Raw genomic sequence first — 13,926 nt, 5'->3', positions numbered from 1 at the left:
AGTATGCTGAAAGTGATGGTTCAACAATAACATATAATGTATATAACACCTCCTTGTTGGTTCTGGCGGATATTCAAATAAAAACTCTCAATAACCCTTTGTGCCCGTTTTTTTGTGCCCGAACACAACTTTGCACAAGATGTAATAGATCTTTGTCGTTTATTGAATTTACGTTTATTTTTTCAGGATGGACATAATCATGTGGAATCCAGACCTTTTAGGTTTTGGGATTCCACTTTTAAACCACCTATGTCTCCAGTTGTTTCTATTTTTCAGAATAATGTGTTGAAAGACTTACATTTGCATCTTGGCAAACACCATTTGATTAGAGACAACATTACTAGAGCAGAGAGGCAATGCATTAATGAGCTCAGATCTAACAGGGATATTGTAATTTTACCTGCACACAAGGGTGGGGCGGTGGTGGTCCAAGATTGGAACCAATATTATGAAGAAGCACAAAAACAGCCGTCGGACAATCAATATTAAAGGATCATGCTCCTTGACCCTACAGCCAGATTTATAGTGGAGATTGATGCATTCCTGGACATGGCAGTTCATGAGGGTATTATTTCGAAAGACACTGGTTATCAACTTAGGGATGACCACCCAAAACAACAATACTTATATCTCTTGTTCAAAATCCATAAGGATCCTAACAATCCTCCAGGGAGGCCCATAGTGTCAGGGAGGGGTTCACTTACTGAACCCCTTTCTGAATTTCCTACCACTAATTTGAAACCTTTGTTGCCATACATACGGGCTCGGATCCAAGATACCACTCAGTTTTTGGGTGTTGTTTCAGATTCACATCTTGAAACTCACTGGCTACTATGCACCCTCAATGTCACCTCCCTGTATACCAATATTCCCCATTGTGCAGGTTTAGCTGCGCTTCAATATTGGTTACTTAGAGCTGAACTCTATAGCTCGGGTTTTAACTCCTTTTTGGTCTGCCTGGCTGAACATGCCTTAACCAAGAATGTTTTTTATTTTCAAAAGCAATGTGTATGGCAGGTTCAAGGCACGGCTATGGGGGCATCTTTTGCCCCCATATATGTTGACCTGTTTATGGCATATTTGGAGGAGCAATTAATCTATGATAATTGTCATAAGCTATACCTGGATGAAATTGACATTTGAAGGCGATATCTTGATGACTGTTGGATGGTGTGGAGAGCCGATGAAGTTTATTTACAGGAATTTGTTGAATATCTAAATCAGAACAAATGGGGTATTGAGCTGAAGATTACTTGGCATAAATATGAGATTACTTTCCTAGATGTTCTGGTGAAGCGTACCCCTTTGGATACACTGGAGACTGAGATATTTCGCAAATTCCCCCAATATAACACTCTGTTACATGTGACTAGCCCCCCCTCCCCAACACATCTGAAACATCCCCAAGTCTCAATTTCTCTAGGTCAGAAGAATCTGTTCTAGTTCCTCCAAACATAGCCGTTATGAACAGGATCTTGTTAACAGGTTTAAAGATCGTGGATACAGGGTTGGTGACATCTGTAGGGCTGGCCGGTTTGCCACCCAGCAGGAGAGATCCGTATTGAATACGGAGGAAGTCCTCCTGATAACCAAAATCAGGTCAGATTAGTAACGACCTATGGTAAGAACACATATTCATTCATGAATATAATCTCAAGACAGTGGAATATCCTTCAGGGTGAGGGCTCACTTGGTGAATTTTTGAGAGAGAAATGTTCATACTCCTTTCGGAAGGGTCACTCTTTAGGGTCCTTATTTAGCCACTACAAAAGATGCCAGGTCCAGGATACAAATTTCAGTCAGAGAACCATTACTGGTGACAAATTGGTTGGTTGCAACCCCTGTGGCCATTGTTCTCATTGTCCCAGGGTGTTTAAGACAAAAAGCTTTACTAGTAAAAATACACCTACAGTACACAATCTCACTTTTTTTGAGAATTGTAGCACTAGTTGGGCAATTTATCTGGTCAGCTGCACATGCCCGGCCTTTTATGTTGGGTAAACGTCCAGGCCTCTAAGACTGAGAATAAGCGAACATATCAGTGATATAAAGAACCATAAACAGTCAAGTGCTTTATACAAACACATTTGCAAACATAAAACTGGCACATTTAGCTTTACCATCATTGATTGTATTTTGAATAAAACACAGGACAGGGCTGGTCTACATGAAATTTTAAATTTGAAAGAAAAGAAGTAGATTGCTAAGCTAGGAGGGCTTTTCCCACCTGGCCTTAATTAATATTTCTAGTTAATTAATTAATTAAATGATGTTTGTTTAATAAAACTGGCCAATCACAGTATGTATTTATACACCATCTGCTGGTAGGGTGTGTTTTTTGTTCACTGAAGAAGGCTGTTTAGCCGAAACCGGTCTGCAGTCTTATGTGAATAGAATGAATTGATGTGTATTTGTTAATACATTATTTTCCACACAGAGTTGTGCTGGCTCTTTTATTTTTTTGTTCAGTATGTTTTTGGGCCGTTGCACCAGCCATACCTGCGGGTCCTTTGCAGTGTGATTCAGAGATGAAGGGTGCCCGTGACCTACACCCACACAGCCCCACACAGTGGGAGAGATGAAGGGTGCCCGTGACCTACACTCATAGCCCCACATAGTGGAAGAGATGAAGGGTGCCCGTGACCTACACACACACAGCCCCACACAGTGGGAGAGATGAAGGGTGCCCATGACCTACACACACATAGCCCCACACAGTGGGAGAGATGAAGGGTGCCCGTGACCTACACTCATAGCCCCACACAGTGGGAGAGATGAAGGGTGTCCGTGACCTACACACACATAGCCCCACACAGTGGGAGAGATGAAGGGTGCCCATGACCTACACACACACACACAAACAGCCCCACGCAGTGGGAGAGATGAAGGGTGCCTGCGACCTACACATACACACAGCCCCACAGTGGGACAGATGAAAGGTTCCCGTGACCTACACATGCACAGCCCCACACAGTGGGACAGATGAAAGATGCCTGTGACCTACACACACACAGCCCCACAATGGGAGAGATGAAGGGTGCCAGTGACTTACACACTCACAGCCCCACACAGTGGGAGAGATGAAGGGTGCCCGTGACCTACACACACACACACACACACACACACACACACACACACACACACACACAGCCCCACACAGTGGGAGAGATGAAAGGTACCCATGACCTACACACACACAGCCCCACACAGTGGGAGTGATGAAGGGTTCATGTGACCTACACACACACACCCACACAGTGGGACAGATGAAAGGTGCCAATGACCTACACACACCCACACAGTGTGACAGATGATGGGTACAAGTGACCTACACACATACAATGGAGAAGATGAAGGGCATATGTGACCTACATACACACAATGGGGCAGACGAATGGCATACGTGACCTACACACACTATGGGGGCAGACGAAGGGCATACATGACCTACACACACACACAATGGGATAGATGAATGGCATACGTGACCTACATACATTGGGACAGATAAAATGGCATATGTAACCTACACACACACACGCACACACACACACACACACACACACACACACACACACACACACACACTGAAGGGTTTATGTGACCTACGTACACAGAATGGGACAGATGCAGGGCATACATGACCTACGTACACAGAGTGGGACAGATGAAGGACATACATGACTTAAACACATAATGAGTCAAGTGAGGAGCTTACAAGACCCATGAAGGAGGGTCTTTTCAAAGACCAGACATACTGAAAGCATGTGTTAAACTTACTATCTAGGACTTTCATACATGGATCTTTAGCTGAGGCAAATGAAATCTGAAAATGCCAAGTTAGAAGAGGCCAGAGGCTCACAAACAAAATGAGTCACAAAGCTGACCATGAAGTCCTATCTTAGTAAAAGAGGCCTTACTCCTGGATTCATGGTCAGGGAAGTAATTCTCAGTGAAGACTGCTCAAGGGCAAAGTGGCGAAGGAAACACTTGAACTTTGACCTTAACCTTCATCAGGAAGCAGCTGGCTATTGAGCAGTAAAAGGTAATACAGATGACAGTTTACACCAAGTGTTTCCTCAACAGCTGTACACCATTCCCGTTTGTGGAGGAAAGGAAATAAACAGCTAGACCATCTTCCATAACTAATGTATTCATCTACTTCAGGTTACAGCCTCAGCTGATATCGGGCATCCAGACTCTGAGGCTCTTTTAGTTCCCTGGTTTCAGAAATACCAAAACAAAACTAAGGTAAACAAAGCAGTTCACTGATAACTCAAAAAAACACTTTTATGAGGAAGCATGCTACTCAAGTCAGAAGTGACAAACTTCATGACACCCATGCATACAGGAACTGAAAGTTCAACTGCTGAATCCTACACTAAGGTACTGTACGAGCACATCCACTCATGCATGAATCGTGCCATCCCAAATAGAACCAAGATGCTCTCATCCAAAAAAAGGAAGCCAATCTGGTGGTCCCCTGCCATAAATAAACTTTACAACAAAAGGAAGAAACTATTGCAGAAAAGAGGAAAATCCCAGGATGCAAAACATTTCCTTACCAGCCTCAGTAAGAAACTGAGATCCCTCATAAAATCCTCCAAAGATAGTTACGAAAATAAAATTACCAAAGATTCCAAAGACAAAAACAAGGCATTCTATAACTATGTCAAGAATCTAAATGGCAATGCTTAGATCTGCTCTGAGCTAAAACAGAATGGCATTAAATATACTGATCCCAAGGATATTGCCAATATCCTGGCAGATCGATTCAGTGCCGACTTCACCCCCCTCTCACCCCCTAAATGGCCCATCTCAATACCAGAAGATTGCCAAATTCCGGTAATAACGGCCACACAGGTAAAAAACGCACTCTCCAAAGCTAAGAATACAGCATCCATGGGACCAGATGACATCCCGGGCTGTGTACTACATGAACTACAATATGAACTGGCACCTCACCTAAGTGTCATGTTTAATCATAGCCTCACCTCAGGTTTCGTGCCCACTGAGCTACAGTTATCCCACGCCACAAGGGGAGGATCCACCTTGGATCCCGGAAACTACCGTCCCATCAGTCTGACGAGCCTCATCTGCAAGGCCATGGAGCGTATTATCATGGAACTTATAAACAAAGACATTGGCAACCTTCAAACACTGGATCCCACCCAGTTTGAGTTCGTGAAGGGCCGATCTTGTCTATTGAACCTGACTGACTTCTTCGAATCAGTCTCCACAGCCATGGACGAAGGTAAGGTGGCCCACACAGCCTATCTAGACCTTGCCAACGCCTTTGACACCATCCCCCACTCTGGAATCATAGGTAAACTTACTAAGCTGGGCATTAATCCCTACGTCACCCAATGGGTTGCTAACTGGCTTACTGATAGAACCCACACTGCAAAAGTAGCCGACTCCAAATCCAGCTCCAGACAAGTGACAAGTGGAGTACCTCAGGGTTCAGTCCTGGGACCGCTCTTGTTTGGCATCTACTTCTCTGAAGTACACGCCAACACTAAGGGACTCTGGCTAACAAAGTTTGCAGATGACATCAAACTGGGAGCCATTATTGAATCCCCAAATTATGTGGATACTTTACAAAAGGGCCTTACAAAAACAGATGCTTGGTGCCAAAGCCATGGGCTCAAGCTCAATGCCAAGAAATGTATAGCTATCCCCTTTGGGAAAAAAACATGTACCCGTGAATTACCATATAGGTGGCAGTACATTAAACACCAAAAGTGTGATAAGAGACTTAGGGACACAGGTGGACAGTGGTCTCACCTTCGATAACCACATCGCCACAACACTCAGGAAATCCTTCTATGTGGCACACCTCATCACTAAGGGCTTTTCATCCAGAAAAAAGGAGGTCATTGTCCCACTGTACTCATCCCTCATTAGACGCATTATAGAATACAACGCCCCGTTCAGTATGTACCTCTCAAGACATCTGCAACAACTGGAAAGGCCACAGAAATACCTCAGTAAAAGAATCGCAGGCCTAAAGCAGATGCCCTACGCTGACTGTCTTAGAAAACTCCAGCTATACTCTGTCGCATATAGTCTACTCAGAGGCGATCTCTGGTTAACATACAAGGCCATGTCAAACCCAGAGCTGTTGGACATGCTACACTTAAAGAAATCCCAATCCCTCAGAGCCACACGCTCCAGGGATTTAAACCTTGTCATCACAATAAACAAAACATGCTGGAGGGATAGGTTCCTGACCCAGAGACTCCCCAGACTCTGGAATAGATTGCCCATACATGTCAACCAGAGTGCCTCTTTGGCCCTCTTCAAAAGGAACCTTGACGATTGGATGGGAGGAAGGAAATTCACCCCGGGGATCACTTCACAGGGGTCCAGGGAAGTAAATAGTGTGGGAAGAAATAGCCAGGGAATTGTTATGGCTAGGCTTGTATAGGCCCTAGGGCTGATAGCCTAGTACCAACCTATGTATAGGTTTGTATAAGGAGTCATCTAATTCTTACAAAAGGCCAAATATGATTCTTTAAACAAAAAAGGCCTACAACGCTAAGAACTTGTATGTAGAGATCATGTCTACTAGGAAGAAGCTTTTCAGGAAACAACTTGAATACTCTGAGCTGTCAGGCTCAAATGGCATCTGGTCAATCCTGTTAATCATGAATTACAGCTACAATGCAGGGAAGGGGTTCTTTATGCACTATTACATTTACCTCAGAAAATTTTGGCTGTTTAATCTCCTAACTTCTTCACCTTATAAACTCATACCTAATGCTTCCCCATCTGCCCTATAAATTCCCTACTATATGCTGTCTAGCAGGGTGACTGACGTGATTCACCAGGGTAAATTTCCTATCTTCCATCCAGTCGTCAAGGTTCCTTTTGAAGAGGGCCAAGGAGGCGCTCTGCTTGACATGTATGGATAGTCTATTCCAGAGTATGGGGAGTCTCTGGGTCAGGAACCTATCCCTTTATCATGTTTTGTTTATTGTGATGACAAGGTTTAGGTCCCTGGAGCATGTGGCTCTGATGGATTGGGATTTCTTTAAGTGTAGCATGTCCAGCATATCTGTGTTTGACATGGCCTTGTATGTTAAGCAGAGATTGCCTCTGAGTAGATGATATGCGACAGAGTATAGCTAGAGTTTTCTTTTGTCAGTCAGCATAGGGCATCTGCTTTAGGCCTGTGATTCTTTTAGTGAGGCGTTTCTGCGGCCTTTTCAGCTGTTGCAGATGTCTTGTGAGGTGCATACCAAATGGGGCATTGTACGCTATGATGAGTTTAATGAGGGATGAATACAGTGGGACAATGACCTCCTTTTTTCTGGATTAAAAGCCCTTAGTGATGAGGTGTGCCACACAGAAGGATTTCCTGACTGTTATGGTGATGTGGTTACCGAAGGTGAGACCACTGTCCACCTGTGTTCCTATGTCTCTTATCACACTTTCGGTGTTTAGTGTACTGCCACCTATGTGGTAATTCATGGGTACATGTTTTTTCCCCAAAGGGGATAACTATACACTTCTCGGTATTGAGCTTGACCCCATGGCTCTGGCACCAAGCATCTGTTTCTGTAAGGCCCTTTTGTAGAATATCCACATCATTTGGGGATTCGATAATGGCTCCCAGTTTGCAGTCATCTGTGAACTTTGTTAGCCAGAGTCCCTCAGTGTTGGCCTGTACTTCAAAGAAGTAGATGTCAAACAAGAGCGGTCCCAGGACTGAACCCTGAGGTACTCCACTTGTCACATACCTGGAGCTGGATTTGGAATGGGCTGCTTTTACAGTCTGGGTTCTGTCAGTAAGCCAGTTGGCAACCCATCGAGTGACGTAGGGATTTATGCCCAGCTTAGAAAATTTGTCTATGATTCCAGAGTGGGGGATGGTTTCGAAGGCCTTGGCGAGGTTCAGATAGGCTGTGTGGACTGCCTTACCCTCATCCATGGCTCTGGAGACTGATTCGAAGAAGTCAATCAGGTTCAGGAGACAAGACTGGCCCTTCACGAACCCAAACTGTGTGGGGTCCAGTGTTTGAAGGTTGCCAATGTCTTTGTTTATAAGTTCCATGGCCTTGCAGAACAGGCTCGTTAGACTGATGGGACGGTAGTTCCCAGGATCCAAGGTGGATCCCCACTTGTGGAGTGGGATAACTGTAGCTGTGCACCACTCAGTGGGCACAAAGCCTGAGGTGAGGCTATGATTAAACATGACACTTAGGTGAGGTGCCAGTTCATTTTGTAGTTAATGTAGTACACAGCCCGGGATGTCATCTGATCCCATGGATGCTGTATTTTTAGCTTTGGAGAGTGCGGTTTTTACCTGTGTGGCCATGACTACCGGAATGTGGCAATCTTTCTGTATTGAGATGGGCCCTTTAGGCGGTGAGAGGGGGGTGAAGTTGGCACTGAATCGATCTGCCAGGATATTGGCAATGTACTTGGGATCAGTACATTTAATGCCATTCTGTTGTAGATCTGAGCATTACCATTTAGATTCTTGACATAGCTATAGAATGCCTTGTGGTTGTCTTTGGAAGCTTTGGCAATTTTGTTTTCATAACTAGCTTTGGAGGATTTTATGAGGGATCTCAGCTTCTTACTGAGCCTGGTTTTGTTTGTGTCTTTCAGCTTTTCCCGGTTAGGGGTCGCCACAGCAGTACTCCGGTCCGCTAATGATTGGCAGTAGATTTTTACATGCCGAGTTGCAGGCCCTGACGCACAACCTTCAACGAAGGTATGCCCATTCACGCATGTCTCCACACAGAAGACGATTTAGCTGAGAATCGAACAGGGCAACGTCTATACTGTGAGACGACAACGCTACTGCAGCACCACCACCGCAGCTCTTCTTACTGAGCCTGGTAAGGGAGTTTTTTTGCATCCTGGGATTTTCCTCTTTTCTGCAACAGTTTCTTCCTTCTGTTGTATAGTTTGTTTAAAGCAGGGGGGCCAGCAGACTGGCTTCCTTTTTTTGGAGGAGATCGTCTTGGTTCTATTTGGAATGGCACGATTCATGCATGAGTGGATGTGCTCATACAGTGCTTTAGTGTAAGATTCAGCGGTCGAACTTTCAGTTCCCGTCTGCATGGGTATCATGAAGTTTGTCACTTCTGACTTGAACAGCATGAAGCTGGCCTTGGAGAAGTTTTTTATGGATGTTTCCTTACTGGGGGGTGTGGGTGGGATGTGGATGTCAAAGGTGATTAGCTTATGGTCAGACCTAACCAACAAGGAGGTGACCACCGGTGTGGAGGATCGATTTCCCATGTTGATAATGACCAAGTCCAGGATATTGGAGCCCCTGGTGGGACTATGGATTAGTTGATCCAAGGCGTTGGAATGTATGACACTCAAGAATTGTTGGGCAAAGGTGTTGGTACATGAGTAGTTTTCCCAGTTAATGGCAGGGTAGTTGAAATCACCCAGTATAAGAGTGTTTGGTTGTACCTTAATATTTTCCAGTATGTTTAAGAAAGGTGTAGTGAGACTTTTGGGGCATGGTGGGGATCTGTAGCAAGCTACAATTTGGTTTGCAGTCTTACCTAATGTTAGTTTCACCTGGAGAATTTCGGATGCATTGTGTTGGGCAACTAGCCTGGAAGTGTGAATATCCTTGGTGAATATGGACACTCCTCAACCTTTAGTGTTTTGGTCCTGGTTTGGTGGCCGAAAAGTGTGGTAAGAGTTGTAGCCTGGTATTGCAGGCGTGCTCTCTGGAGCCTTGAACCAGGTCTCAGTTACTGCACAGATATCGATGTTCTCCATTTTTAGGAGTGCCTCGAGAGAGTGCATTTTGAGGTTTAGACTTCTAGCACTGAGTAGCATTACCTTCAGATTTTGCATACTTGTACTTGTTACGGTGGTGGTTTTGTCCTTTGAGCCTAGCCTAAAAAAGGCACTATAGGGGTGGCAAGAGCCTTAGCCAGTAAACTGAATCCCAGGGGCGATAGGTCCAGACCATCTCTGGCAAAGCATCGTGGTTTGTCGATCATGTCATCCCAGGCAGACAGATACTGGATCCCCTTTGAATGACACCAGAAGCTTAGCCAATTTGTTGAAGTCAACCATTTTGTCCTTATATTGTGGTATCATTCCGGGCGAAGGCAGGATGCTACTCAGGGCTAGGGTCATACCTGCCTGGGTCACATGATCTGAGAGCTCTTCCATGTCTCTTTTCATGTAGTCCAGAGAGGTACGTCTCAAGTCAGTCACTCCAACATGGACAATGACAGAGTTGTATTTGTACTTGTTGTGGAATGTCTTGAGTGCATGCGTTATGTGGCAGATCCTGGTACTAGACAGGCAGCTGATTAATTTTCTCCTTGTTCAGCCTGGTGAGTGGGACATCAGTGTGCCTGACTATAGAGTCACCTATGACTAAAGTGTTGGGTGCGTTGCCTTTCCTTAGGGGCTGTTGGGTGGGACACTGGTGTTGTGAGCTATGTGATACTTTGGCTGTGATTGGTGTTTGCGTTTCAGCTTCAGAGGTCCTTGTTGCTTGGGCAGGTTAATGTTAAGGGCCTCCACATATGTGGGTTTAGTGTTGCTATGTGTGGGGGGTGGTGGTGGTGTGGGTTTTGAAAGGCTATGTGTTGCTTGAGGTGTCGTGCGGGTGTTAACCTTCTCCTCTTGACTGTCTAGCATAATCTTGGCTGGAGAGAGCTTTGCTTCCAGTTTGGCTATGTAAGTGCATCTCTCACATGTTGTAGTGTTGGGTGGTAGGAGGAGAGGGTTGTCTGTGTACATGAGGCAATTGCTGCATTGCCCCAGTATGCCCAAATTCACCAGGTGGAGAGGAAAAATCACCGAAAGCTAACCCTTGGACATGCCTGGTTAGGTGCCTTTTTTTTTGTGTAAAGTACAACAGTTGTTTTCTCTTACCTTGGCAAGGTACTCTACAATTACAGGCTGTTTAATGCCTATGATTTATTTCTCCTTATTAACATGGAGAGTTGAGTGCTTATATCAGTTTAAGGATTCCTAGTGCTTTGTAGCAGGTTTTAGAGCAAGTGCTAGTCACAGGAACTCCAACCAGAAAGAGTTAGGAATCAATGCACTCTGCTCCTACTCTCACCAGGATCAGAATATAAGTACAGATTCCAAGCAGTCACCTATAAAGCAGTTATTAAGCTTTCTATTGATCAGCAGTCTCCAGGAAATAATGTAACTGCACTCCTTCCCTCATCAAGAGAAAACAGAAGCACTAATCCCAAGATGACTGCTGAGAGGCAGAATGTGGGCTCTCCAATAACTGGTGGTCTTGCAATACATGCTTAAAGGTAAGATGAAAAAATGGTTTATCCTAAACACTGCAGTATGCTCTTGAGGAATTAGATGTGAAAGTAGGTAACTTAAGTTTTACCCGTCTAAAAAATTACGTTTTAGTGGACAGTCACTATTTTTAAAACAGCAAGATAGATTGAAAAGGGGTGGTCACTTTTGCATTCTGGTACAATGGAATACAGTAGGATGGCCAATAAATTTAAATGATTGAAGGGGAGTGATTTCACAAAATGATAATATTGTGCTTACTCACACAAGCCAGTAAAATCAGAGAGGAAATGAGATATATGGTCAAATTAACATAAGGGGCAAGCAACTAGAAAGACAGTGGTGTTTAAGAACACGACAAGAACTGGGTGGGAAAAACTATTTCTGCCTTACTCACAAGAGACAGAGCTGTGGTCTCTTTTCAAGTTTTAATATGCAGTTAAAAGCAGAATATAAGTAAAACACAAGGTAAAGAAAACAAATCGCAACATTCAAAATAGAAAAAGGCAATAAAGTAATACAAAATACAACAAATAAAAAGCAAACTAACCTTTCCCTCACAGCAAAGTGTAGCATAGTCTGGGTGAGCCTTTCTAGTAAAGCTCGGAAAGGTTTTACTTTACCCCTTAAATAGAAGGTTTAGTTCCTAGCTCCACCCCTCAGTACACAGATGTATATTTATTCTCCCAGGATATCCAAAGCAGATGGGATTTGCCCTGCTGGGCCTCCTCCGTTACCAAACAGGCCAAGTCACAACTTCAGTATGGTAAACAGCACCCCTGTAAAACACATCTGTGGTCTCAGCACCCCCACAGAGTAAAAAGCCTACACAACTGTGGAGAAAGCATAGCCCGGCACATCTACACACACGAATGCAGTCCAATGGCAAGCAAGCTCCCGGAGAACAACACACTACAAAATGATGACAAAACTGAACAAGAAACATAAAACTTATGGGTACGTTACCTGGTTCACTTAGAGCAAAGCAGCCAATTTTTTGCCCTGATGTAAAGGGAGTGACCCACTGCTGCTTCTGCTCTTCGGTGCCGTGCTTCAAGATGGGACCCAGATACAATGACTAAAGGGAAGATGCAAACACATCAAGTTACTTTTACCATTATGGAAGAGAATTAATAACAGTACTCCTGCCTGTCAAACCTCTTAACACATATAACACTGCAGATACAATAACATAGAAAGGATTCATTTAAGGAACTGGGATTTAACTGACTGATGTGTGGTTTGCTCCAAGCTGAAAAATCATCTCAGTCTGATTAAACCCAAACTCCACTATTCGAGCTTCCACAATGATCCCAGTCATAACCCTGCAAAACTTTTAGTTATGTACTTACCATAACTTCGGATGTATGGGATCCATCTCGCCTACATTCATAACGGATGGGTTCGGAGCCGATCCATCGGCTCCGACTCGGCCAACTAGTATACTAGAACGAAGTCTCTTATTGGCTGGGCTACCCTCTATCCCAGGATGCACCACACCTGCTTCCCCAGATCTTGTTTGTTCGCTTTCATACTTACATGCAAACACAGAAAAATACCAGTTACTCCAACCAACTAAAGTTCTTCAAGAGAAGATCTCCAAATGGACCAACATTTCCTCTAAATCCAATGGAAGGGGAAAGGAGGGTGGTGATAATGATGAGATGGATCCCATACATCCGAAGTTATGGTAAGTACATAACTAAAAGATGTAATGGGATCCTATCTCGCCTACATTCATAACTGATGGGACAGCGTCCCTAGCACCTAAATCCCGGGTGGCTCATTGGAAAACACTCCTGAGAATTGTGGAACCAAAGGAAGCCCTGCCTCGAGAAGCCACATCTATTTTGTAATGAGAAATGAAAGTGTGCGGAGAAGTCCAGGTAGCCGCAGCACAAATATCATCTATTGATAATGTGGAGTGGAATGCTACAGAAGTAGCCATTGCCCTGGTAGAATGAGCCCTGACTGGAAAGGGAAGCTCTTTGTCAGCCTGCGAATAAATGAAACAGATGCAATCTTTAATCCATTTGGCTATGGAGGTTTTAGCCACTGGTTGACCCAACCTGTTTTTGCAAAGGACACAAACAGTTGATTTGACTTCCGTCTGAGTAGTCCTGTTCAAATAAAACGCAGTTGTCTATGGACATCCAACTGATGAAAGATATATTCTGCCATTGGAGAATTTGGGAAAAATACAGGGAGCTCTAGGGACTGTTGAATGCAGAAAGAAGATGCTACCTTTGGTAAAAAGAGGGATTTAATTTAAGGGACACTCTATCTTTGTGAAAAATCAAATAAGGAGGATTAGAACAAAGAGCCTGAGCTCTGAAACCCGCTTGGCCGACGTTATGGCCACTAAAAAGCGGTCTTCCAAGACAGGAATTTCATATCACAGGTAGCTGCTGGTTCAAAGGGGCGGGCAGTTAAGGCAGCCAGGACCATATTTAGGTCCCAAGGGGCACAGGATGAGATATCGGGGCCTAAGGAGCCACGCCCTTTAAGGAAAGACTTGCAAAGCTTGTTTGCCATTAATGAAGGTTCAAAAGAAACATGAAAATTAGAGATGGCCGCTAGCTGAACCTTAATCGTGGAAACTGAAGAGCCCAACTGAAAAAGAGAGGCCAGGAAATGTAAGACCTCCGGTACTGGGGCAGTAAG

General features: G+C 44.3%; 1 protein-coding gene across 2 annotated transcripts in view; it reads right to left on the bottom strand.

The window, feature by feature from the left end:
* Positions 1-13,926, bottom strand: part of ACADS (acyl-CoA dehydrogenase short chain) — a 461,092-nt gene that overhangs the window by 272,931 nt on the left and 174,235 nt on the right. For both annotated transcript variants that reach the window (XM_044068897.1, XM_044068896.1), the window contains exon 4: positions 12,229-12,340. In XM_044068897.1, the coding sequence (XP_043924832.1) occupies positions 12,229-12,340 (112 nt within the window). The remainder of the gene's footprint in view (positions 1-12,228; positions 12,341-13,926) is intronic.

This window comes from Protopterus annectens, chromosome 4.part0, assembly GCF_019279795.1.
Source record: "Protopterus annectens isolate FY-2018-M chromosome 4.part0, PAN1.0, whole genome shotgun sequence".
Taxonomy (NCBI): Eukaryota; Metazoa; Chordata; order Ceratodontiformes; family Protopteridae; genus Protopterus; species Protopterus annectens.
Note: the sequence above shows the minus strand (reverse complement) of the source record. Positions and strands in the feature narration are given on the sequence as shown.